Source organism: Palaemon carinicauda, chromosome 16, assembly GCF_036898095.1.
Source record: "Palaemon carinicauda isolate YSFRI2023 chromosome 16, ASM3689809v2, whole genome shotgun sequence".
NCBI classification, from domain to species: domain Eukaryota; kingdom Metazoa; phylum Arthropoda; class Malacostraca; order Decapoda; family Palaemonidae; genus Palaemon; species Palaemon carinicauda.
The window spans coordinates 125,006,009-125,033,992 of record NC_090740.1 but is presented as its reverse complement, the minus strand read 5'-3'; the positions used below and the strand labels follow the sequence as shown (position 1 = coordinate 125,033,992).

The following is a 27,984-nucleotide window of genomic DNA, read 5'->3' as shown; positions in this document are numbered from 1 at the left end:
ACCAAGCAGAGTAAAGAAGCAGACCATTGGACATATACTCTTGTGTTTGAGTAAACAAAAAGAGAAAAAAAGTGGTTAGTGTTAATTGAAACACCTCAGAGTGATTCAATTAAACTTTCCATAAAACAATTGAAACAAGTAAAAATGTGAAATTGCATGAAACGCTGAAATCATAAGATGGAATCAAATAAACACTACAAAAGAGCTACATTTTTAGTGTTCGATGAGTCCGGTTATGATAATTGCAACTGAGTGGGGCCAGTTTAAATGTAGAATTCACTCTTTTATGAGTAGCTATTCGGACCAAAGTGAAGTGTAGCTGAAATTGATTGCTTTAAATATGAAAAGAGAACGGAATATGAATTCGTAATAATTGTTGGAATGGTAAATGAAAAGGATTAGAATTGAGTTGTGCTTTTAATTGCTCTAGGGGTTTGTGAAAAGCAGAATTTACCATCCAAGCATTGTATAATAGTTGCAGACTTGTATTGATTTTTTGGATAATTGGGTGTCTTTTACTATTATTTTGTATTACAGTATTAGGTTACTCAACCTGACCTTATATTTCCCTGCAACTTTATGGTACTGTACTTCAAATTTTGATGTACATAGTATTCGTACATTTAATTACCTACTTATTTACGCGTTTATTTTCTTTCATTCATTCATTCATTCATTCATATTTTATTCAAAGGTATTTGTTTTTACATTTTCTCTAGATTTTAGTATCTTGGTTATTAGTGCATTTCCCTAGTTATTAATGTCTCAAAACCATTTTACAAATGGCCAGTAGTATTATTTAAGTCACAATTTTTATTTCTTTTGTTTTTGGGATCTAGTTACCTTAGCCTCTCCGCAGCCATTGGCTGTGAAGCTGATTTCATGTTTATCCCGGAGTTTCCTCCTCCTCATGGCTGGGAGGAACTGCTCTGTCACAAGCTGGAATCGGTAATGTACTGAGTGGTGTTCAGGTGTGCTTTGATGCCTGGCCTTCTTTGTATACCATAATTTTCTGTTCATATAGAAATTGGAACGCAAAAGTAGGAGCGCAGGAGTTTTTATGCAATTTCATAAACACATTGCAATGTTTAAGAATAAATTTAATGTTTTTGGTTGAAGTTTATTTCTTAGGATTGAATATAATTGATTTTACTGATCTTAAAACTATGTAGATTTATTAAGGATATCCTTCCATGATAGTCATTCTCATCATCTTTACTTTATAATTTCCTCTAATAAAGAAAAAGTGTCTGGCTGTGTATATAAATATAAAGTATAAATATATTTAAATTTCTTTCCTGTTACGTTCATGGAGGAGAGGGAGTAGTCATGATCTAGTGAGATGGGGTGGCCTGAGAGGTACACTGAGAAACCAAACACTCCCGCAAAATGTTGAACCAGCGGGTTATAATTAGGAAAGGGGATGGGCTGGGAAAGGTTGAATCTGTGTCTGTTCGTGTGCATGTGTGTGTGTTCATGTCTATGTAAATATTTTTTACGGCTCGGGGTACACTTGTGAATAATATACGTACTTTAGTCCATTTCTTTTAGCGATGCATATTTGCACCGACTCGCGGCGATGCCCTTTTAGCTCGGAAAAGTTTCCTGATCGCTGATTGGTTAGAATTATCTTGTCCAACCAATCAGCGATCCGGAAACTTTTCCTAGCTAAAAGGGCACTGCTGCGAGTCAGTGCAAATATGCATCGCTAAAAGAAATGGACTATAGTTGAAGAGAAGAATGTTAATATGAGTTGAATAAAGCTATTTCAACCATATTGTATAAGATGGGGATACAGTATTTTATTTTTTGTATGATGAATTGAAATGGAGAGCATGAATTGTAAAAATTATTTGGAATAGGGTAGTTACTGTTATTGTGATTATAAATCAATTAAATGAGACTTTAGAGGTACAGTATCTTGTTAGGCTGGGTTTGAGTGGAATATTTGCTCAGAAATGAGAACTGAAACCTGAAGAAGATAGATTGCTTTATAACGAGATACAAAAAGATAAAGGTAAAATGTACAAGGTAACTGGTAAAAGTAGTACTGTGCTGTTATCGATCAGCAATTTTTAGAAATTATAAAAGTTTTTATTTCTTAACCCTTTTACCCCCGGGCATATTGGAAATTTCCAACCCTTAACCCCCAAGGGGTTATTTTTTTCCCAGCACATTTTGCAGTATATTTTTTTTTAAATTGCTCTAACAGCCTTAATTTGTGTCATAGAGAGGTCAGGTTGGTCTCATTCTCTTGGAAAATGCCTGAATTTTTTCAAGAAAATATCAAAAATATGAAAAAGAATTTTTTTATAGCATTTTTTTGCAAGGACGTACCGGTACGTCCATGGGGGTAAAGGGATGGGTTTTGTGAAACGTACCAGTACGTCCTTTGGGGGTAAAAGGGTTAATATTTAGAATGATCTTGCCCTACCATTACCTGTTGCCATTGTGCAAGGAATTTTATGGTTATTAAATCTTACCTCCAATAGTGGTCTTTTTAAAATTATGAAGAAAAGTGCTGCATAGAATAAGAGCAAAATTTTCCATTTTAATATTAAGGAACATTATACAAAAAAAATTTTTATTCATCTAAAATAGTTTGGAAGTAGTTTACCTAAGGTGGGAGGCACTTTATTCACCCCGGGCAGGTGTACCCCATATATGCTGTAAGGGTTGATATCCCACCTTCCAGATAGGGATTAAACTTGTACCCAAGAATGTTAGACATACTCCTATATCTGTCAAGTTCTTAATGAATTGATAGGAGTGATATCAGAAAATTATGGTATATATAGATTTGTACGTCATTAAATTATGGTGTGCAACTTCCTCCTCTAACCTAACTTTCTTATTCAATTTTACTATAATTTTTTCATGCTCATCAAGTTTTCAAAATGAATCCAACCCCCAGAAATCTCTCTTAGTGTGTGAAATGTTTTCTCAAGCTTTTTGGATTGCCTTAATGCTTTCAATCCCACCCACTTACCAAGAAAATCTGTCACTCAAGCTCCATGCGCTTTTTTATGACATTTTACGTAACTCATCCATTAGAGCTAGGAATGTAAAACTATCAGATTTTGAATAGCTGGATAAATTTCCTTTCCACTGATATATAATTTTATTTATTTTGTGAAATCCTGATTCGTAAATAATAAAAATAACAGAAAAAGACTGAAAATTACCGTAGAATTCTTCTGATGTAGGATATGCCTAATGGCATTTGCAAGATTAATGAGTAAAATGCAAATGTATAAAGGAATTATTAATCGGAAGAAAGTTTATCATCAAGTATTGATTTGATTTATCATAAACATACCTCTTGGATCTGTGAAATAGGGTTGTTTTAAAACTTATTTTAATTGATATGCCAGCAAATACAATGTATTTAGCTAAAGTTCGTATTTAAAACAAATATTGACAAAGTTTAATCTCGCAAGCCAAGTAGCCTAATATTCACCTGGTGTCACTCATACATCACTTTGTGGTTTACCTTTGATTAAGAGACTTGAAATCCTCATCTTCAAGTCTTGAAATTCTACTATTTACTGTAGATTAAAACTTATAAAATTAATGTTTAATATAGTTATGTGAATATAACTGGAGATAGAAAAGAAAATGGGACTTGAAAAATTTGTTACATAATTGAAAAGAAGTTTGGTTCATCCGATCCTCGTCACTCGTTAACACCCTCATTGATGGTTTTCAATTGTTATGGCACAATAAACTTGAGGCTAATACACGGAGGATTAGTAGAAGCTTGCCACATGTGCTTTATTAAGCCTCGAGTATCCTATAAATACCTTACCCATTTCTTGTATTTGAAAATGTGTTCCCAGATTTTTTCTAAATGCAAGATTTCTGCGTGCTAGCATGTTAACCCAATATTTCTTTTACTCTTTATCATATTCATGTACCTCTTGGCTTTGTTGAAAGTTCCATTGAAATAAACTTAATTATTAAACTAGAATAACTAATGTCATTACATAGCTTAAATTCGAGCAAGTTCCCACCCGCATCTTCACTTGGAATTGTGTTGATTTTTCTACAAAATTCTAAGGCTTCGGAAGAATGAGAAACAAAAGTAGCTGAGGGGAAGGCAATTTTAGCACAGGCACTCTGTACTCTCGAACGTCTTTACGGTGTGAACAAGGATTGCTATTTTATTTTTATTTTGGCTATGCTTTTCATTCAAAGAATGATCACATGATTTTCAGGTAGGTGTTAAAATAACTCAGTTTAAATATCAAGTTTTTTTCATACAGACTCAGCACTGCTTATCTCTGACACTCATGCGCAGACTTCACAAAAAGTGAGACAGTTGACAGATTGGTACCTGAAATTCCAGGTAGTGCTTGATGTATGGTGCTGCTGCTGATATTGTAGACAAAAAACATTTGAAGACATGGATGTGTACACACTGTACATGTATGATGGCTTTGTATAAAAAAACTTTCTTTTTATTTAAATAATAAAATGAAAAAAAAAATATTCAGTATAGTATTGTATACTGTGAGCTAATGGTTATTTGCAAAATTAGATCCCGGAAACTGATAAACTCTTCTTTCCCATTATTATCCCTATATTAAGGAGTCGGTTGCCTGATGCATCCTTCCCAATGCCTTCTATTGAAGGCAGTAGCAGTCTTCAAATTAGCATACTAAATTTTCCTGGAAGATTAGGTTATTATAATGAAAAATGAAGACATTATTTAGTGAAGTACCCAAGAAAAGTTTTATAAGTTAGATGCATCCCTTAGTATTTTCTTTCTTTCCCTATATGGTGGATTGGAGAACTACATGTAGGGGCTTTAGTAAAACAACAGAAAATATGCTTTTTTCAATATTAAACTTACCCGATAATCATGTAGCTGTCAACTCCGTTGCCCGACAGAATTCTACGGGAGGGATACGCCAGCTATCACTATACTAGAAGGGGGTGTACTCACAAGCGCCACCTGTGGCCAGGTACTACAGTACTTGTTGTTGACGCCACCTCACTTTTTCCTCTGTCGTGCTTCCGGCAAGACGTTCTTGGATACGCTTATGATTTTGGAGTATTGTTCACGGTTTGTTGAAGTATTTCTCTAAAATTTGCAGCTATTCGCTATACTAGAAACTTCTATATTAGCTTAGTTAGCTTTTGGAATTAATTTTATTATGGTGACGAAGAGAGTATGAACTCTCTTTCACCTTTAAATGGCCGACCCTTCCCTTAGACGGAAGTGTTGGTGTCTAAGAGAGTATAGACTCTCTTTCTTAATTTTGCTTAACAAAAGTTATAGATTTATTTTATATCTCTCCGCCTTTTATAGGCCTCTTCGATTAACTTCCTTTTATTATAAAATTATTAAAATTAATTTTTATATATTCGACCTTTCCTAATGGTAGGCGGTCTTTTCTTGTACCGAAGTTAATTAACATTGAGCCCGTCATTTCGGTTTTACCTGTTAACATATTATGCTATTTTAATGTTTTTGAAAGAATTTCTTTGATAGTCTCGTACTGTTTTCAAAGTTGAACTAACGTTTTGTCTCTGCAGTTGTTGACGTTTCAGAACGTTCAACTTGCGCTCTATCGTTACGATAGAGAGAGAATTTTCACGGTGTCACGTTGCAGTAAGAGTAACCGTGTCTAGCGTTTTGTTCATTCTTTCTTAACTTAATGGTTTTAATTCTACAAAGGAACTTTTCATTTTGGGAAATATTTTCCTTTAACAATAATATGTTTTAACGATATATATGATTGGGCTCTTCTCTCAGGTTCTAAGTCAAGAGAGAGAGAGAGAGAGATAGAGACGGAGGGAGAAAGAGGAGGATAAACGTTTCGTTCAAGCGAGTAACGTTGTTATCGTTTTTGCTCTTCTCCCTAGTCTCTTTAGGGGAAGAAGGTAAACGTTTCTAGAGTTTTTCTTGTTCTCAAGCTTTATGCGGTGAGAGATTTTAAACGTAGTTTATTTGATCTAGTGTTTAGTCTCTTTCCAGCCACTGAATTATTTATCTTTCATTAGATTTTTCTGTTACATTGTAATTCTGTTTTCGCAATTACTAACTTTTGAGAAAGGATAGAATTGCGTGTTTCAGGTACAAACCACTTAAAGTTTCGAGTTCAGTGAAATAAGTGCAAACAGAAAATCAAAGTGATAAGTGATAAGCGCAAAGTGTGTCAGTGTTGTGCGTGAGGGTACTTCTGTGCGTGCCAGTCGTCCTCCCAGTCCGGGACCTCTTGCAAGCTCCCAAGCCCAGGGGAGAAGCAATGTCGAAGGGCAAAAGGGTTCGGCAGGCCTTGATCGGCGCACAGAAGTATCCTCGGTGGTTGCGGGCGTGTCTTATGAGACCGTCACTCCCACCCGCAGACGATTGAGCCCTTATTTTGCTCGTCTGCAGAAGAAATTTCGGGGAGAAAACGCTGGTCTCAGGTCTCAGACCTCTTAAACGTAAAGTCCAGACCTATGCCAGACGTACGAAGTTAGAGTTCAACAACCCGGATGCAGTCATTGGGTTAGCTCTGACTCTCCTCAGTCTCAGGTGACTGCACTCCGCCTAAGAGGAGTAAGGTTCTGCCACAACAGATCTCTGCTGTTAAGGCTTTACCTCAGCAGACCTTAGTGTCTGCCGACCCCAAGTTGACTCTACTGCAGTCCATGCAGTCACAACTTGCGGTCTTGATGCGTGAGTGTCAGGCTGAGAAGGTTACACCTCCTCCTGCGATCGCTCCGCCTGATCGCAGTACTGCCTGCCAGGCGTACGATGTTGAGGCTCCTCAGGATACCTTACCACGTTCTGAGTTTACTGTTTCCAGTGGTGTGCAGCTCCCTCCGCCTTCCTTAAGGCAACCTCAGCAATGGGAACAGGAAGCTTATACCTTACTTCCTCCGCTTCCACTTGCAGTTCCACCAGTGAGGCAACACTCTCTTGAGGTACAACAACCTCTCCCATCCATGAGTCAGTCTCCTCAGCTCTCGCTGCAGCGAGCTCAACCCTCCTCAAGGCAAGCACAACACCTTAGCCTTGCGCCTCAGGAACCTCAACTCGCGAGACAATTACTGTGTTCTGCGCAGCCACTACCTCATCGCTCACAGCTCACACCTCAGGAACCTCAACTCGTTCCTCAGGAACTTGCTACTGCGCATCCGCCAACCACTCAGCAAGCGCAGCCCTTGAGGCAGCAACCTCATGCTATGAGTCAGCCACCTCAACGCATGCATCTGCCACTTTCTCCTCAACTTGAGAAATAACAAATGACAATAATAACACCTCATTACTTTCATAACTTGCATTTGTAATCATATACATGTATGCCTACACAAACATTATGATAATGGAGGTTATTTGTCTTACTTATATAAAAATATATATGTATTCCTTGCAATATATTTTTAACAATATCGCAAAATATGGCAAAATATCTTCAAAACAAAAATGAATCATGAGTTATGAATGTAAGGTAAATATTATTTTGATATTAAAACCCCATGCAAGCATGCATGAAGCACTCTAGCACTGGTCATGGAATTTCTGAGAAATGTTAAACGCCATGCAACACGCTCTGCTTACCTTACAGCATGCTCTACATACAGCATGCTCTGCATACAGCATGCTCTGCATACAACATGCTCTGCATACAGCATGCTCTGCATTCAGCATGCTCTGCATACAACATGCTCTACATACAGCATGCTCTGCATACAACATGCTCTGCATACAGCATGCTCTGCATTCAGCATGCTCTGCATACAACATGCTCTGCATACAGCATGCTCTGCATACAACATGCTCTACATACAGCATGCTCTGCATACAACATGCTCTGCATACCTTACCGCATGCTTCTCAGTCATACATCTTTGGTTGTTGCCAACTCACTAGACTGTCAAGCAGTTTCATAATGTTGCCTTCTAGTCTGCTGCTTTTGCACCATTGAAACCCTCACTGAGAGAACTTAACTTTTCTCGGATATGGTCCCTGTAGATGAGAAAGTGCTTTTCTCCCTCCTTCTGATATTCCCTTGAGGACTCTGTCATTTGGAGAGGAGCCTTTAGCTGCGTAGCCTCCTATGGACTTTTATTTAAGCATAACATGCTTCCAGGGAAGGTAATGGTTCCACTTCAGTCACTAACCCCGTCTGTTACCACACCTGCTCCCATAGACCTTGAGCTGTGTTGCAAGACATACAGTCCAAGCTTAGTCCTTGTTAAAGGATTTTTTGTTTACGGAGTCAGTGTGTCACTGGGAAGACGTTCAACAACCAGCAGAAGTGACTTGTTGTGACGCAGTGCGGCAACCTCAGCAACCCGATAAGGAGTTGTCTGTACGACCCAGACAGTCTAGACAGCTTCGGGTTGTCACTGTACTTCCTCGCTTCCCCATGGTTGACAGTTCACAGACTGTGCAGCAGTACCATGATCTTGTGTCCGGCTCCGTCAGACGACTGGCTTTTAAGAGCTCCCACAAGTCGTCGCTGTCTGGAGATTCTCAGATGGACTATGGATCTGACCAAGGAACTGGGCCTCCTGGTCAATTTTGAGGAGTCTCAGCTCATCCCATCCCAGACCATTGTCTCCCTGGGTATGGATCTTCAGAGTCGAGCTTTTCGGGCTTTTCCGTCGGCCCCAAGGATCTTCCAAGCCCTAGAATGCATCCAGAGCATGCTGAGAAGGAACCGATGCTCAGTCAGGTAGTGGATGAGTCTAACAGGGACACTTTCATCGCTGGCCCTGTTCATCGTGTTAGGGAGAATCCACCTCCCCCCCTTCAGTATCATCTAGCTGCTCACTGGATAAAGGACATGACGCTAGAGACGGTCTCAGTTCCTGTTTCCGAAGAGAGGAGGTCTTCTCTCGCGTGTTGTAAGAACAGCTTTCTTCTCAAGGAAGTCTACCTTTGGCTGTTCAGAAACCCGACCGCCGTCTCCTCTCGGACACATCAGACACGGGCTGGGGTGCGACTTTGGACGGACAGGAATGATCGAGAACATGGAATCAGGAGCAAAGGACACTTCACATCAATTGCAGGAGTTGTTGGCGGTTCTTCTGGCCTTGATAAACTTCAAGTCCCTCCAGCTTAACAAAGTGGTGGAGGTGGACTCTGACAACACCACAGCCCTGGCTTACACCTTCAAGCAGGGAGGGACTCTTTCGTGAAGTTGTTCTAGATCGCAAGGGACCTCCTCATCTGGTCTAAAGATCGAAAGCTCACGCTGGTAACGAGGTTCATTCAGGGCGGTATGAATGTCATGGCAGATCACCTCAGCCGGAAGGGTCAGGTCATCCCCACAGAGTGGACCCTTCACAAGAATGTTTGCAGCAGACTTTGGGCCCTGTGGGGTCAGCCAACCATAGATCTGTTCGCTACCTCGATAACCTAGAGACTCCTATTGTATTGTTCTCCGATTCCAGACCCAGCAGCAGTTCACGTGGATGCTTTTCTGCTGGATTGGTTCCATCTCGACCTGTATGCATTCCCGCCGTTCAAGATTGTCAACAGGGTACTTCAGAAGTTCTCCTCTCGCAAAGGGACACGGCTGACGTTGGTTGGCTCCGCTCTGGCCCGCGAGAGAATGGTTCTTAGAAGGACTGCAATGGCTGGTCGACATTCCCAGGACTCTTCCTCTAGGAGTGAACCTTCTACGTCTACCTCACGTAAAGAAGGTACACCCGAACCTCCACGCTCTTCGTCTGACTGCCTTCAGACTTTCGAAAGACTCTCAAGAGCTAGGGGCTTTTCGAAGGAGGCAGCCAGAGCGATTGCCAAAGCAAGGAGAACATCCACTCTCAGAATCTATCAGTCTCAAAGGGAAGTCTTCCGTAGCTGGTACAAGACCAATGCAGTTTCCTCAACCAGTACCACTGTAACCCAGATTGCTGACTTCCTGTTATATCTAAGGAAAGTAAGATCCCTTTCAGCTCCTACGATCAAGGGTTACAGAAGTATGTTGGCAGCGGTTTTCCGCCACAGAGGCTTGGATCTTTCCACCAACAAAGATCTACAGGACCTCCCTAGGTCTTTTGAGACCTCAAAGGAACGTCGGTTGTCCACTCCAGGCTGGAATCTAGACGTGGTCCTAAGGTTCCTTATGTCATCAAGATTTGAACCTCTCCAATCAGCCTCTTTTTAGGACCTCACATTAAAAACTCTTTTCCTCGTGTGCTTGACAACAGCTAAAAGAGTAAGTGAGATCCACGCCTTCAGCAGGATCATTGTTTTCACATCTGAAACGGCTACATGTTCCTTGCAGCTCGGTTTTTGCTAAACGAGCTTCCTTCACGTCCTTGGCCTAAGTCGTTCGAGATCCCAAGCCTGTCCAACTTGGTGGGGAATGAACTGGAGAGAGTACTTTGCCCAGTTAGAGCTCTTAGGTACTATCTAAAAAGGTCTTAACCTTTACAAGGACAATCAGAAGCCTTATAGTGTGCTATCAAGAAACCTTCTTTTCCAAGTTCTAAGAACTCAGTTTCTTACTATTCAGGCTTCTGATTAGAGAAACACATTCTCATCTGAAGGAAGAAGACCTTGCTTTGCTGAAGGTAAGGACACATGAAGTGGGAGCTGTGGCTACTTCAGTGGCCTTCAAACAGAGCCATTCTCTGCAGAGTGTTATGGATGCAACCTATTGGAGAAGCAAGTCAGTGTTCGCATCATTCTATCTCAAAGATGTCCAGTCTCTTTACGAGTACTGCTACACCCTGGGACCATTCGTAGCAACGAATGCAGTAGTAGGCGAGGGCTCAGCCACTACATTCCCATAATCCCATAACCTTTTAACCTTTCTCTTGAATACTTTTTATGGGTTGTACGGTCGGGTAAGAAGCCTTCCACATCCTTGTTGATTTGGCGGGTGGTCAATTCTTTCTTGAGAAGCGCCGAGGTTAAAGGTTGTGATGAGGTCCTTTAGTATGGGTTGCAGCCCTGTATACTTTAGCACCTTTGAGTTGATTCAGCCTTCCAAGAGGAACGCTGCGCTCAGTAAGGAAGACGATCTTATTAAAGGCAGAGTAACGGTTCAAGTCGACTTCCTTACCAGGTACTTATTATTTCATTGTTATTGTGGATAACTGATTATATGAAATACGGGATACTTAGCTATCCTTTAGTCTTGTACACTGGTTTTTCACCCACCCCCCTGGGTGTGAATCAGCTACATGATTATCGGGTAAGTTTAATATTGAAAAATGTTATTTTCATTAGTAAAATAAATTTTTGAATATACTTACCCGATAATCATGATTTAATTGACCCACCCTTCCTCCCCATAGAGAACCAGTGGACCGAGGAAAAAGTGAGGTGGCGTCAACAACAAGTACTGTAGTACCTGGCCACAGGTGGCGCTTGTGAGTATACCCCCTTCTAGTATAGTGATAGCTGGCGTATCCCTCCCGTAGAATTCTGTCGGGCAACGGAGTTGACAGCTACATGATTATCGGGTAAGTATATTCAAAAATTTATTTTACTAATGAAAATAACATATTTCGAGCCCAAAAAGACAAATGAGAGATTAATTTTGCAAGTTAAGTAGGTCGATGGATAACTGGGTTATTGAATGTAAAAAAGTTCAAAAGTGATAATCTGTTGATAAAAATTATTGTGTGAATCCAAGAAACGTGGTCATCTTTAGTGTGAGATTTTGCCAGTTTGTTTTTATGTTTTGTGTTTTATCAAGTCATTTCAGCCTGGCTTACGGCTTTGTTGCTCTAGTCTCATTGCCTTTGACTTTTCGCATTTTTCCTAGTCAGCTTATATCCAGCTCATTTAATTATTTCAGAATTATAGCTTTTTGGTTCTAGCATCATATTACTTTATGGCTTTAATGATATTGTGCAAACTGCGGTTCATGTTCTTGACTCTGCTGCCGACTTTCCCTCTCAACATTTTCCTTTTCACATCTGATCCATACTCAGTCATGTCTTCCCAAATGTGGATGAGTTTTTCCATGCTTGAAATGTAATCTTGATAGTATAGCAGCAATAGCTGAGAGCAAAGTCTTCTGTGTTTTAATAGCTACAGCATGCAATTTCTATCTTTGACTTAGTTTTTTCTTCTATCTAATTTTTGTGTGATTCAGGTTCTCTCTTCTACATCATGAATGTTTAGATGCTTAACGGTTTTCATTGTTGAAAATGTTAACGTCCAGTGATTACTGTTTTTATTTTATTTTATTATTTACGTACATGAACATTTTATAAAGTATATAAAATATATATCGATGGAAAGAAAATTTAATCTGGTATACAATAAAAACTTTTGTAAAGTGCTATGTTGTATAATTTTTACGTGCTAGGATGAGCAAAGTAAAATGTCTAAATAAAGGACCTGTGCCTTGAGTGCCAAAATCACTTGGTAAGGGATTGGGGCTCAAAGGGTTAATGCATAAAGCTTTTTTTAGGGATTCTTAAAGCATTAACTAAGTTCATTTTCATATTCATGATAATATTTAACTTGAGGAAACTAGGAAGATCGTAACTTCAGTACTACAGTATACTGCAGAGATATACAGTACTGTGTGACATTTTATTATCACTGTTTTCTTTCAAAATTTTTGTTCCCAAATGTTTTATATGCTTGGGTCTGTGATGTGTCTGTTTTCTTGTGTCTTATACTATAAGGGTTCTATTGAAAGTAACTTAGGAAGTGATTAAGATCCTGTTATTTTGATGAGTGGCTGTCATACGGTATTCACTTAAAAGAAAATTAGATTTATTGATTTATCCAAAGCACTTATAAAAAAAATTTTTTTCTATAAATCTCAGTGGAGGTTCAACTGGCATCCTTCTCAAAACTTGCTTAACGCGAGGTTTATCCTGAACTTTAAAATTTCCCATTTCTTTCACTAGATGGTGCCATTTTAGTCTTTTCTTCGCTAGTGTAATTGTCGAACGCGTCTTTCAATCTGCTAATCCAGATTTAGAGGTTTTGGTTAAGATTAATCAAGGATGTCGTCTTCTGATTTGATATGCATTCTTGTGTTAAATGTTTGAGGGATTTTTGATAGATACCGGTATTAAAGATCCTCAGTCCCATTGTGTCATGTGTCAAAGACAACAATCTAATTAACTTTGCTTTCCCTCTTATTATGTCAAGTTTATACCTGAATAAGATTGCAAAATGGATTCTAAGCATAAGAACAAATGTCTTTTAATGCAAGGGCCAATATAGCAAATTTTAGGCTAGTGGATTTAGGTGGGGCTGAAGGTGATACTTCTCATGGTATTTACAAATTGTCGGAAGTTTGTAGTAGTGAGCATAATAAGCATTTTTCTAGTTGTATGCTATTTGTTATGGTCATGCAATCCAAGAAGACTAACGCATCTTCGGGCAGTTTCAGTAATTGTAGCCTAACTTGCCCTGATCAGAACCCTAAGCTAACTTATGTTTTGACAAAATTTCTAGTCTACCAATTAGTATGGGTTCTGCTTGTACACAGAATTATAGTTGCTAGCCTCCCTGTGAGGCTTGCTCTCTCACATTGCTTCAGGTCCTTTTATTGCAAAACCCCTATCTTTCCATAATCTGGTGAGCTTTTTATGACCACCAGATTCAGAGATAGAAAATTGGATTAGGAGCCTGGATTTAAATATCCTACTTTCAGCTGAAGTAAGCACGCATGAGAAATTTTTTTGTGCCCTCATTAATACATAATGTGGCTTATCGTATGATTCGTATAATACCAGGAACAACAACTTTAAGATCTTTTAACAGTTTTGACTCTAGCTGAAAATCTTTTGCATCATGATTCATATTGCAGTGGCTAATACTGCCAAAATCAAACCATTGTTCTTTAGTCTTGGTAGTGCCATAGCCTTTGTACCATAGCCTCTGTACCATAGTCTTTCACCATCACTTGCTTGAGGGTTCACTCAGGCACACTATTCTTTCTCATTTATCTTTCTCTTGTTTTGTTAAAATTTCATAGTTTATATAGGAAATATTTATTTAAATGTTACTGTTCTTAAAATAATTTTATTTTTCCTTGTTTCCTTTCCTCATTGGGTTATTTTCCCTGTTGGGGCCCCTGGGCTTATAGCATCTTGCTTTTTCAACTAGGGATGTAGCTTAGGAAGTAATAATAATAATGATATACTACCCATTTACTACTGAAGATTTGCATCCAACGTAAGTGTTAGTTCTTATAGGTAACAGGTCAGTTGCCTACCCTTAATCTTTCTCCACATCAGGTTAATTTGCTTGAGTCCCTGGTGAGTGTCAACAGGAGGAAGTCATTAAATTTAATTTTTAGGGGGTTGATTGGGTGAAGAGGTGCTGGTTATAGGTGATTGGATCGGGAGTTTATTTGGGATTCAGCCCGATGATCCTCGGGTCAGATTCATGAAAAAAAACAATTTTGATGATACAATTATTTTTATACTTTCCTGCGGTTCATCTTATGCCCCTGCACCTCCCCACTGGTTAATGACGTCAAAAGGCTGTTAAACTTGTTTCAACTTCGTAGAATGAAATAACATCCCCTAAATGGTGTACCCAAGCCGTTCTCATTACTATACGCGGTCTTATAGGTTCAATATGAGACTAGATGTATATGGCTATTGAAGTGAAAGAAAACAGGAAATTTTTTTATTAAAGCATACCAGTATACGTTGACATTAAGCTAGCCTCGAGAAGGAAACCAGATGATCTAAAAGTGAGGATTGAAATATTCATTTCATCATATCTCATGAGTGGGGCGAGCATAGTTATGATTTGATTAGTTATATTTGATAAATAAGACTATTCATATTAGTAAATATGAAATGATTAGGGTTGAAACTACAACTCTGAAGAATGTATAAAAGTTTTTTTTAGAGTAAAATAGGTAGTTGATATTTTTATTCATTTTTTTTTACCAGATAGATATACAGTACTTGCTGCATGCTTATTAATTATTGAAAAACCAAATACAAATCAACTTACCCCTGCTTGGATTGTTTGTCACCTTATTGCATGCTGGTTTATGTTAAATGTAGTAATACTGATTAATAAATAAATATGCATCTTCTTTATTCATGTACTGTTTTGTATTATTAAGTATTGTCACTGTATGTAACTTATTAGTTGTTCCAATATACTTCAGATAGACAGCTTGGATTTCCTAAGATATATTTGTAGAATTATCTTCACTATTTTATATAGAATTATTCTAATGAAGAAATACTATACTGTATTACATTGTAAACTTTCGTTTGTTTCCCGTAGACTTTAAAAATTGAATTTTTTTTTTTTTATAAGGATAAGGCTTATCATATTTCTGTTTTAGGGAATTCACTAGGTAAATATAGGAAATTTTAAGAAAAGAATTTGAATTGTTAGGTGATAGAAGTAATAGATACAGCTTTCATATTGAGACATATTGAAGATCCAGGTTTTGACAGATGTGCTTGACGCTGTTGAACAATAGTCCTAAGATAATAAGCATAGTGTTCGCTTTTTAATTAAGGTAGCCTGTAGGTATAAAGCCAGAAGTTACAACTATTAATTTCAGCCAATCATGATGTTATGTTTAGTTTTATTCTAAATTATTAGCAAACCTTTAATACAATACATGCATTGTAGTACAGTTTAGTACTCAATTCATAAATGATTAGCTTGAAGTTTGTATTCAAAATTTAAGAAATTTGAAGGTATTGTGAAGAAATGGATATAGGGATTGTTCTTTGAAATGTCTTGTAGTTAATTGAAATACGGTACGTTCAGTATTTACTATCACAGTAGTGTATTACATGGCAAATTAACTGTACCAAATATGAAGATATCATCAGGATAGAAAATCTTTTATTTAGTATATTCTTTAAGGCATTATTTGGTCATTAAAAAGTTAATAACACAAAAAGAAGACATTTCTTAGAAATGCCTTTGGTAGTTGCTTTGGTCCGAAGTACACTAAAATAGCATATTGCCCTACATGTTATTTAGGCACCCTCGGCCTGAGAGTTGCTTATGGATTTAGTAAGAATTAAAATGAGAGAAAGACATAATTTAGCAATTACTGTGCAGTATGTAATTACCAAGTTTTTTATAATCAGAGCTGTGCCAATAATATTCTCCAGAATATGGTGAAGGTTTGTAAACTTGTAAAAAGTAGTAGTCATTATTACTGAAACAAAAACAGTTTAACATACAAAAATATTGATCATAAATTTGCCGATGCAGTATGGAATCATGGATGTTCCCAGGATCACTGTCTGATTTTTATCGGACAGAAGAAATTAGTCTCGCTATACAAATGCGTTTTTGATCTGCAGTTATATGACTTGTGACCTAATATTTGGCTAAAACGGTGTGTAAGACTCCAAGATTCATGGGTTGGAAAACATCACTTATTATTTAGTTAATATTTAGTAAAAAGAATATTTTGTTTAGTCATAACCACTTTGAATTCCTATTTAGGTAGGGTGGTTTAGAGGCTGAAATCCCCTGAGTGTGTATGAGTGGTAGTCTTTTGGATAATGTTCCTGACTGAAGTTCGAGCCCTGCTCGCAGCTCAAAATAGTTTTCCACTGTCGTTAACAATATCGTTGTCCCTGTGGACTAGGAATATGCGTTTTGAGCGGCCTATAAGTCTACACCTTGAGTAATCTGCAGTCATTGCCTGGCTTTCATTAGTCCTGAGGGGACTTTGGCACTGATAACATAATATATTGTTAGTCTCTATGGCAAGACATTGTCACGTCCCTTGTTTCTGCAACTCATAAGAGATGGAAAAACAATTTAGGATTAACTATCTAAGAATCAAATCTTTGATAGCTTACAGTCTTGTATTAGCTAAAATTCATTGAGATGTAATCACGAAAAATCTTGTAAAACTATGCCTTGTAATTCCCTGAATAATCAAGTGAAGACAACAATGAAGAGTCAGCAGTCTCTTACCCACTGATAACAAGTTCTATCATAATGAATACACGTTTGATTTAGTGTTGAAAATGAAAAAGAGCAGAAAATTCTTAAAATTTGGTGACTCGCCCTATTAACTTTTTTGTTCCCTTCAACATTACATTTCTTTCCCCTCTGAAGATACTTGTTAAGTCAAGAGGAGACGAAGGATACCAAGGTAAAAGTTAGTGAATAGATATTATAACAAGAAAAAATAATTTAACTTTTAAATATTGTGTAAAATTACATACAGTAGCAGATAAATGATACACGTAAAGAAAAGGGAAAAATATTTTATGAAAAAACATACACCATTGGATACTGTGCAGTAACAAATTAACTTCTTAACGTGTGACATATAATATAAGAATGCTAGATAAATTCACTTCTAATATCAAGTAGTAAAAGGCAAAAATAGGTGGGTAGACAAAAAATCCCAGGTAAAGCTGAGAAGCAAAGTACTGTATCATGCATAATTACTCTTGGGTGTATTATGGAAAACAAAAGGGAACATAAGTCCTTAAAGCAAGAGACCACAGATCCTGGGAACATTAGAGACAAATTCAGTATCGGCATCACGTTCTGAATGGGATTGTGATGAAATAAAAGAAATTTATTTTACTTTTTACACATTTTACATATCTTCAAATTAGGCTATGTACTGTACTGTATTTTTGTCAGGACTTATTTTCTCCAGGCTATTATAACAATACTTGATTTGCATATCTTAAGCTATATATTTAATATAAATTACTAAATTTTTTCTACTCTTGGAGCCTTAGATTTTATGTTCCTAGGTATTCCTGAATAGATCTATAACATTTCATTTATGTGTAGTATATTTTCGTAACAACTTTTTAACTCTTAGGTTTTTATTTCTCTAGGAAAGATCCATGGGACAGCGTTTGAACATCATCATTGTTGCAGAAGGTGCCATTGACATTGAGCGTAATCCCATCACAGCGGAGGGAGTTAGACAGGTAAAACCTTATATAAGTTGAGGTACTTACTCAGAAATGTATTTTTAAGTAAACTACGTCAGTTTACACCTTCCACAGCTCCCCAGATACACAAAAAGAAGTACTCTCATTTGACTGGCATTCCTAGCTGTAATACTTACACAGTAGTTACTGTAATGCATTCCTTATGTACACATGGGCATTAAAGACTATGGGAATTATAAGGCCAGATAACTTCTAAACAATCAATTCTTTTTGCATATATCAAGCATTTGTTCATCAAAAGGGTTGAATTTTGCACTTATTCATATTTTCTAACATGTGCCTCATCCATATTTCTGCTGAGTTTAGGTTAGGTGAACTGAGTACTTTACCATGAATTTTTATTCTGTACTGTACAGTATTGTATAAGGAAAATATATTTAATACAGTATCAAACTTATTTTGTGTTGCTTCAGCTATAAAATTATTCTTGGCATGTAAAACAAAAAGTAAACAATTTACCAAAAATCCATGCCAAACATTTGTAGGCTAGTGTACCACGAGTGGTTAATCATGAATTGTCGTCTATTGTAAATATACACTATGCATCATCTTTAATTTATTTTTCCATTAATATAGCTGTTTATGTCATAATAGCATTTATTGTAGCTGTGTCCATAGAAAAATTAAGTTGAGATTTATTATCTGAAGGTAAAGCGAACAGTCTCGGTTAAACCCAACAGGTGTTTGGAGTCCAGTCGAATGTTATTCATTACCATTATGGCAACAAAGCTTGAAGATTTTTTGCATATAAAACAAATGTAAAATCAGATTTTTATATTTTATTGACCAAGGTTTTGTGCTACCACATTGATTGGTAAGGTTTAATTATATATTAATGCTGTATAGTTACAGGTGTATTCAAATTACTAGTCTAGGGTAGTGCCATAACCTCTGTACCATGGTCTTCCACTGTCTTGGTGTAGAGTTCTCTTGCTTGAGGATACACTTGGACACATTATTCTATCTTATTTCGCTTCCCATTGTTTTTACAGTTTTTATAGTTTATATATGGAAGATTTATTCAAAATTTTTACTGTTCTTAAGATCTTTTCATTTTAATTGTTCATTACTTCCCTTTTAATTTATTTATTTCTGTTTCCTCTCCTTACATTGCTGTTTTTCTTATAGCATCTTGCTTTTCCAACTAGGGTTTTAACTTGGATAGTGATAATAATAATATGCAGTGACTTACTACCTTTATATCGTTTGATTTTTATAGTGAATAGTAACTTATTTTAGAATGCAGTTCACCCTCCTTATCAGCCTCTCCAATTATTCACAATTATGCAAATAGATACGATAATAAAAAAATCTTACCACAAACTCATTTATGTGCATCCAAAAATTCATTGATTAGTTGGCAAAAAAGTATCGAAAATGCCTTAAGAAAGATTACTGGTTAGTAAATTTGCAGCTGACAAGTGGATGGGTGGGTTGGTTCTCATGAGACCTCCCCCAAATGAGAGCATCCTTGCAAGTAAATTAAAAGAATGGTTTTAAGGTTGACATAAATCTTTAAAGCCTACTACATATAATTTTAAGTACATTTTGGATATCCTATGATACCAGTTTATCATATGTAATGAGCTTTATTTAAAATGAAAGTATAGACAGTAATTTTATATTAGAAAATAAGGTTATAGAAAATATTATTAACAGTAAATGTGGCTATAGGATATGTTGTAGATTTCTTTTTTATTTTCTCTCTGACAGAGAGAAGTGGGGATATTAATATTGTCAGTATAAAATAGCAATGTACTGTATATAAGGTATTATTATTACAGTACGTTGCAGTGCTTTAGTTCATTATTTGAATATCTTTAAAATACAATTGCAGTACTGAAATTACTGTTTATTTAGAATAAAATACTGCATGCTAATAAACTTTTTGAAATTCTTATAGATATTTTCTCTTCTTATTCATGGATGGGACGTGAATGCATCACCCACAGAGAAGGAGGGCAATCTTTATAAAGATTACTATACGCTATATAGAATGTGATCTTTGATATAAAAAAAAAAAATTTATAGTTCAAGTGATTACTGTATATTATTATCTCATTAAAATTTTAAATTTACCAGATTTTAAATTCACATCTGCTTGCAAGTAACCAGTTTAGTATACATTATTGTAATTTTCTTTTATACAGGTTATTGTTGACCAACTTGGGTTTGATACGCGCATTACCGTACTTGGTCATGTTCAGCGTGGTGGTTCTCCATCTGCATTTGATCGTCTCTTAGTAAGGATTTTTTTATATTTTTAGCTAAAATATTGATTTTTTATACAATGTACTTACTAATAATAGTAATATAAAGATGTATAAAATGAATGATTAATTTTACCATCTGATAACATAAGTATTAGTTACATAGTTGCATGCTCTTAGGTTATATCCTGTATGATAGTAATAATTATTGTTAAAGAAAAGATGAATCCTCTTTGTTGTTGCATATTAATTATTATTGAATTTTAAATTGATAATTTGTTTTTGCCATCCAAGATTGAAGAGAAAGTTATTAGGAAAATTTATCTTGATAGAGAATGGAAATGAGTTATGAAATTTGATTTAATCAAAGTTGAATCCAAGAAGGGCTGGGGTGTAAAACTTTTAAAAACACATCTACTAGGTTTTTGTTCCTACTCAAATACAAACCTTTCATCCTATGAAATATGGAATGTTTTTCGCAGAGCTGGAACACCAGTTGAGTTCGTTAATAAGGGCTAGTAACCCGCCTACTTTCCTGTCAAAGGCTCTTCACTTTTGTCTTCGGCCACAACGAATAGACGTACTGTTGCATCCTATCAAAAGGATGTTTAGTGTTTATCTTATTCTTTTCAGTTTGAATGTTTGATTGTTGGCTTTGTCCTCTTCAAATTGGAAGCAAAGCATGATATTCATAAATGAAAGGTAAAGGGTGGACTCTTTAATCTGTTTATGCTAAAACCAGCCATAGATCCACACTCTCTCTGCACTTCTTGCAGGGGCATGATTGTTCACAGTCATCCCCATGCACTGAGAGTAGATCTTGGCCTCCCATGCATTGGCAAATGTTTACTTTGAGGAGGAAAAGGAAGGCTAAGGACTCACCTGCATCATCTTTAGCAATGCCTAAGATAATACAGAAGAGGCTACCTAGCAATTTTTTCTTCCATTCCAGTTTGCAGGCTGCTGTAGCTTCTGAGTATAATACAGTACTCTAGTTTGGTCCTTGAGGAGTACTGTATGTGCGAGGAGCCTAGAGAACTCGGATCTATATCGGTGAGTTTTTCAGGGTATAGTGATCTGGGGTTCTCACAATGATCCCCACAGCTCAACATGAGCTAGAAGCTCTCAATTTGTCATGCAGACTGCTAATGATGAGGTTGATCTAATGAATGCTCAACCTTCTTTCAGTTATGCAGGTAGCCCCTCCATGTCTTTCTTGGAGGATATGATAACCAAGGATACTTCACTCCTAGTGTGTCTAATCCCAGTGAACTTAGTGGTGACCCCAGTGCCATTGAAACCAGTTGTGACCCAAGTGCTTGTGATCCCAGTGATGACCACAAATAAGTTAGTGTGAGGCCCAAGAAGTTTCTAAAGCCTAAGAAGGTTTTTCCAGTGATTACACCAGTGACTAAGACCCTGCTGTCAGAGAAGAAAGTATCAGTATGGTGCAAAAAGGTTTCTGCCCATTCTACAAGTGATCACTGTGTTGCCAAAGCCAGTGTCTGTAAGACACAAGGTTTCCTATGTGAGCTCCTCCCTAGTGTGTATTGCCTCTGTTCCAGCAAAACCAGTGACCAAAGCCTAGAGGAAGGATTCCACTGGGCAAGTCAACCTTGTGTCTATCATCGCTGTGTCTGTCACCCCAATGCCTGTTACCTTTGTGCCTTTAACTTCGGGGCCAGTGACTCCCATAGTTTTACCAGTGCCAGTGAGTACCCACCATATTTTTTGTGACAGTAAGCCCCAGTGCTGTGGCTTCTGTCTGAGCAACTCTTGTGGTTACTCCCTGTGGAGAAATATCTTGACTCCTCTGTTTGTAGGGCGTGAGAGGGAAGGTGATAAGAGGGAGAAGTGAGTATGCTTGCTCATACTCCTCTTCTAATTCTGATTCAGACTTCTCTGTCTCACAAGAAGTCAAAGAAGTCCAGAACGGTCAATTGTAAGAAGTTCCTTATGGCTCTAGACAATGCAACCTCTTTCGAAAGGGGTTGAAGGTTCCTGACTGGTTCCCTGTCCTTCAATGGTCAGGGCTGAGATCCAGAGCCTGAGTGATCAGTCGTGTTACTCTTGGTAGTCAGACCGATTAAAGATGCACGTGCACTCTTTCCATTGGCAATGTGTTGGGAGAAATTTTTTCCCTGGACCGGGGAGTTGCTCCATATCTGTTAGGGGTATTTAAGTACCCCAAATTGGGAAGATGATATCTCTCATTGATGTTGCAAACAACTGACAGGCACTAGTTGAGGATGGCATCATTGACTTTCGATGTCAGGATGCCAGAAAACTCCAAATCAATCAATCAATCACTGGTTGATGAGTTATAGGCCTCAGGGATTTGGCTGACAGGCCACGGCTTCTTCCCCAACATAATCAACAGATGGAAAGGTACAAAATACCTCTTCTGCTGCTTCACCTTTGATTGATACAATAGATCATGCTTTCTCCGATGGCAACCAACTTAGTTTGTCATGGGGCCCCAATTACATTGCTGGTTCTCTCCTTGGATTTAATCACTCTTGAGCAACCTACAGAGCTCTTTACCCTTACGATAGACAAAAGCACTAGGAATTCTCCTGTTCGGAAGGCACTGCACCATGGCTCAGTACAAATGGAAGCAGAGAATCATAGAGGGATTCCTCTCTCCCTAGTGGAGGATTGTTCACTCATATATAAGTGCAGTGAATTGGGTGTGACAACCATGGATTCAACTTCATGTAGGACCTCGGTCATTGATTAAGTGCCTTGCCCCTCAAGGGTTGATACCTTCTCGAAAGCTGCCCTGGTCAGATCTTGCTAATATTGGTCCGGACCTAATAGCCAATCAGATCTGTGGATCTGAGAAAACTCTTGCAGCAAGTAAGTTCAGCTAGATCCGGTCCTTCCATGTTCAAGGGAGCGAATGTTCTACATGCCAGGGTCGTCCTTAGGAGAGACTTAAAACAGAAGGCAAGTCTGTCTTGGGGTGATAAGTAGTTTTTTAGCCAGCCTAATTCCCACATGGAACAGAAAGCATCTTGTTTATTGTAACATGTCAATGAAAGTTTGGATGAAAAGTTGAAAGAATAGATATTCTACTACTTATTTCCTTTCCTTCACTTGGGGATGAAGCAGTTGTACCATTACATGTTGGATCTAACATTGATGCTAGTAGGCTATGCATTTGAGCACCATTCTCACTATACTAAATCTGTAAATAATAGTTCTTCATCTTTCCTTAACAGGGGGAGGATGGTGGGATGAAACAAATTCTATTGGTCATCATATTTCAGATATTTCATTCCAGATTGCATTTCCGCTTTGTGGGAGAAAGATTTATTCATTGACCGTGTTCCATGTACATAACCAAGTACAGGCCAGGCCCTATCGGTCTACTCTTCCCCGTGATGGGCTGAAAGGAGGATGCTGGAGGTCTCTCCCTCACTCCTGTGTGGGACCAGGGAGGCTCTCCTATTCCAGAGAGAAAAAAAAGAACTAACTAGTTAGATTCTAACAGGACTTCTCCCATCAATAAGTGAATCCTCGTATTTTAAAGGACAAAAGTTATGTACACCGTAAGAACAATCTCAGGTTTTTAAATTACTGTAATTTTTATTTCTCTTACCTATACTAACCTGAGTCCTTTGAAATTAAACACCACTTGAGCTCAGGGTCGAAATTGAAGGTTTTGACAGGAAAGTGCACGGAGCTACTCTCCCGTGCTTACTACCTACTGTTGATAAATAAAACAGACTTTCCAGCACAATGAAGGCATTCCCAATTTTAGAGCATTGAATTTTGAGCAGCTCATGCTGACTTGAGCATTGATGTTGAATTTGGTGCGTAGCTTGTATATGGATAAGATATGAGGTTGGTTGGTGAGGTTCCCAACTCCTTTTTACATTTTTGTTTATGAGTTATGTAGCTTTGAGTCCCAGTTGAAGTTAAATGATCTAAGGTGATTACCATTGATGTGAAATACTCTTACTCAGTTAGACAGGTGACACAGGAAGTTCTTTTTTTATGGATAAATTAATCAAGAAGTGATATATGTGATAGGAAGATAGGCTAAGTTAATCCTGACCAGGTATGGAGTCAGAAAGGAGAATAAAAGCCAAGATTCTTCCTTTGTAGGTTTGGCCACAGCACCAGCTACCCATTCAGATACTACCACTTGAGAGTTAGTGGATCCTTTGATTGGTCAGACATTACTACGTAGTACCCCTCTCTCTAGTTACGGTTTATTTTTCCTTTGCCTACACATACACAGAATAGTCTGGCCTATTCTTTACACATTCTCCTGCATCCTCATACACTTGACAACTCTGAGATTGCCAAATAATTCTTCTTCATAGAAGAGATTAACTACTGCACTATGATTGTTCAGTGGCTACTTTTGTTTTGGTAAGGATAGAAGAGACTCTAGCTGTGGTAAGCAGTTCTTTTAAGAGAAGGACACTCAAAATCAAACCATTGTTCTCTAGTCTTTGATAGTGCCATAGCCTCTGTACCATGGTCTTCCACTGTATTGGGTTAGAGTTATCTTGCTTTAGGGTACACTTGGGTGTACTGTTCTATCTTATTTTTTTTCTTCCTCTAGGTTATTTGAAATGGTGTGTTGGGCAGGCTGAATAGAAGGCCCATGGATGCCTGATGGTTTATCAATAGATTGTCTTTTCTTTATCTGTTTTCTTTTCGTTTCAAAACCATCCTTACTGTCCTTCCTTCAGTTGAAGTGGCTATCCTCAAGGTATTTAGTCTTGCGTGGTGTATCTGCTCTGCAATGTTGACCAGTTTTTCTGACTTTTCATCTATTGTCTATGGGTTTTATCAATCACTTTATTTGTATTTCTGTACATATTGTTTTTGTTATCGTTATTCTTAATTTAGTTTTTAATCAGCATTATCTATTGTATTGCAATATTCGAGATCTGCATGCAATTATTCATGACCTTACAATTGCATCCAGACGGTATGATATTCTTTTGTCCTCAAACTTTGGTTTTTAATATGAGGCACTCCCCTGAGCTTCTTATAACTGGTTTAAAAAAGCCATTCATTTCGAAAGAGGAGGCCATTCCTAGGGCCAGGGGAATGGCAGTGTTAATTATGACTGAGTACCTCTCTTCTCATAAGTCCGGCTATGAATGTGGATGTCAGGAGATTCTGGTAATAAAAGTTTGTGGCACGCATAACAACTTCTATTTGTGTTCGATCTACCAGAATCCAGACATGGATTATTCTATCTTTGACTGTCTTCTTACCACTATGGCTAAGATACAAGAATATGATAGAAAGGCCTTTTTAATTTTTGTTGGTGATTTCAATCCTCACCATAGAGAGTGGTTAAGTTCTGTTTCTCCTCTGATTGCCCTGGGTTAAGACCTTTAGACTTTGCCTCTGAATTGGGCTGTGAGCAAATCATGAGTGAAGCTACTCACAGGTCTGGTAACTGCTTGGACCTCGTATAAAAGCGACTCCCCTGGTGTTATATCAAGTAAGGTTGGTTTTCCAGCTGCGACATCTGGTCATGCCTTGATTTCATTAGTAGTGAAGACTGAGCAGCCTGTCCCTGATGTATCATATTCATGTAAGATTTATTTAAAATCTCAAGTAGACTGGAATGGTTTTTTGAGGGATCTTTTAGGTTTGAATTGGTCACAATTGTATAATAGTGTTGATCTTGTTGTTCCTTTAAATGAGAATCTTGTCAACATAATTGAATGGCATATCCCATCTTGTGTGCTAAGGTACCAAGTGAAAGGCAAACCCTGGTTCAATGATGATTGTAGACGTACTTATTTAGAGAAACGGGAGGCGTATCATCTTTGTAAGGGTAACAGATTATATTTGATTTGGAATAACTATACTCAACTTAGTCTTGTGTGCTAAGGTACCAAGTGAAAGGCAAACCCTAGTTCAGTGATGATTGTAGACGTACTTATTTAGAGAAACGGGAGGCGTATCATCTTTGTAAGGGTAACAGATCAGATTTCACTTGGAATAACTATACTCAACTTAGAACTTTTGCTCATTGAGTTTATGCTTCAACTGAAAAGGAATATAATTTAACCATAAAAGAAACCCTTTCTGGTACAACTCAGGAGCATAAGTAGTGGGCTACCCTTAAATCTGCACTCATTGGTGTAGATGCAACAGTTCCTCCTTTACTTAAATCAGATGGCTCTGTCACTATCCAAAGGAAAAGGCAACCCTTTTGGGTGATGTGTTTGACAGTAAACACAGTAATGAGAAACTTGATCTTCCCATTTGTTTTCCTGAGGCTAAAGTAACTAGTTTAGCTTTTCGATCTCATGAAATTAAAGCTCTCTTGATGGACCTTCATGCTTATGGTGTAGACCCACATGGTATTTTTTCTTTGTTTCTTATCAAGACTGCAGATTTCTTAGCCCCAAAGTTATGTCATTTTGGGCAAATTAGAAAGAAGAGGAGCTTTTAGCATTTGTTGGAGAATTGGTAATGTTACTCGATTATATAAATGGGTTTATGATAGCCCAAGTCAAACTGATTACTGCCCAATTTCCATAACACATATATTATCTAAAGTTGTTGAACATCTTTTGGAAAAACGTCTAAACAGGTTTACGGAAGGCAATCATCTGTTCCTTAGTTTGCAATTTAGCTTTTGTAAAGGCTTTGGAGCATGTGATGCCCTATTTCCAATTTCCATTGTTGTACAGAAATCTCTTGATTGTGGTCAGGAAGTTTGAATGGTTGGCCTTGTTAATCATGAGACCCTTGTTTTCAAACTGAAACTGTCGAGAGTGGGTGAGTCTTTTCCTAGCATCATTACTGAATTTCAAAGTAATAGGTCACAAAGAGTAGTTGTTGTTGTTGAGCATCATAGTGAGTATAGGAATGTGATATCTGGTGTTCCTCAGGGTAGTGTTCTTGGCCCATTATTTTTCATACTATATACTCATATGTGATTTGGACTAGAAAACAAGCTTGTTGCATATGCAGATGATGCTACTCTCTTTGCATCAATTCCATCTCCAGAATGTAGATCTGGGGTTGTTGATACCCTTAATAGAGGTCTAGCTTAGATTAGTGCATGGTGCAAATTATTGGGCATGAAGTTGAATCCAAACAAAACTCAAATATGATTGTAAGTAGGTCAAGGACAGTTGCTCCTCAACATCGTTGACTCCTTATGACTTAAAATTTTAGGTGTGATTCTCAACAATAAATTTACTTTTGAGAAACACATTAGGTCTGTCTCTTTTTCACTTACACAAAAGATTGGTGTATTGAGAGTCTTTTAAGATTTTCAGTGGTCAGTCTATTCTGAATAAGTGTTTTAATTCTTTCATTCTACCTTGTTTTGAGTATTGTTCTCCTGTCTGGTCTTCATCTGCCGATTCCTATCTTAATTTGTTGGACAGAAACTTACGGTCTATTAAATTTCTTATTCCTGATCTAGATATCAATCTCTGTTACTGCCATCCAATTATAAAATGCATAAGATTTTTCATAATTTTGACCATCCTTTATAATTAGATCTTCCTGGACAGTACCACCCTTTTCGTAATAAAGTACTAGGTATGCAGTTAATTCTAATAGTCATGACTTCTCCATCATAAGGCTCAATACTACACAGTATTCTATAAGTTTTATTCCAGCTATGACCAAGTTGTGGAATAATCTTCCTAATTGGACAGTTGAATCCCTAGAACTTCAAAAGTTCAAACTTGCAGCATATGTTTTTATGTGGAACAGGCTGATATAAGTTTCTTTTTATAGTTTATATATGAAAGAAGTGTTTTAATGTTGTTACTGTTCTTAAAATAATTTATTATTGCTATGTAGTTACTGTTCTTAAAATATTTTACTTTAATTTTTTATTTCTTATATAGTTTATTTATTCCCTTATTTCCTTTCCTCACTGGGCTATTCTTCCCTGTTCGAGCCC

At 37.4% G+C, this 27,984-nt stretch overlaps 1 protein-coding gene across 10 annotated transcripts in view; it reads left to right on the top strand.

Moving 5' to 3' along the window:
* Pfk (ATP-dependent 6-phosphofructokinase) overlaps positions 1 to 27,984 on the top strand; it is a 130,460-nt gene that overhangs the window by 57,783 nt on the left and 44,693 nt on the right. For 7 of the 10 annotated variants that reach the window (XM_068390037.1, XM_068390043.1, XM_068390041.1 and 4 more), the window contains 2 exons: positions 17,743 to 17,838; positions 20,013 to 20,105. In XM_068390037.1, coding sequence (XP_068246138.1) covers positions 17,743 to 17,838; positions 20,013 to 20,105 — 189 coding nt within the window. Of the gene's footprint in view, positions 1 to 839; positions 949 to 17,742; positions 17,839 to 20,012; positions 20,106 to 27,984 lie in introns of all 10 variants that reach the window. The other 3 variants (XM_068390044.1, XM_068390040.1, XM_068390045.1) reach the window with 1 other exon arrangement.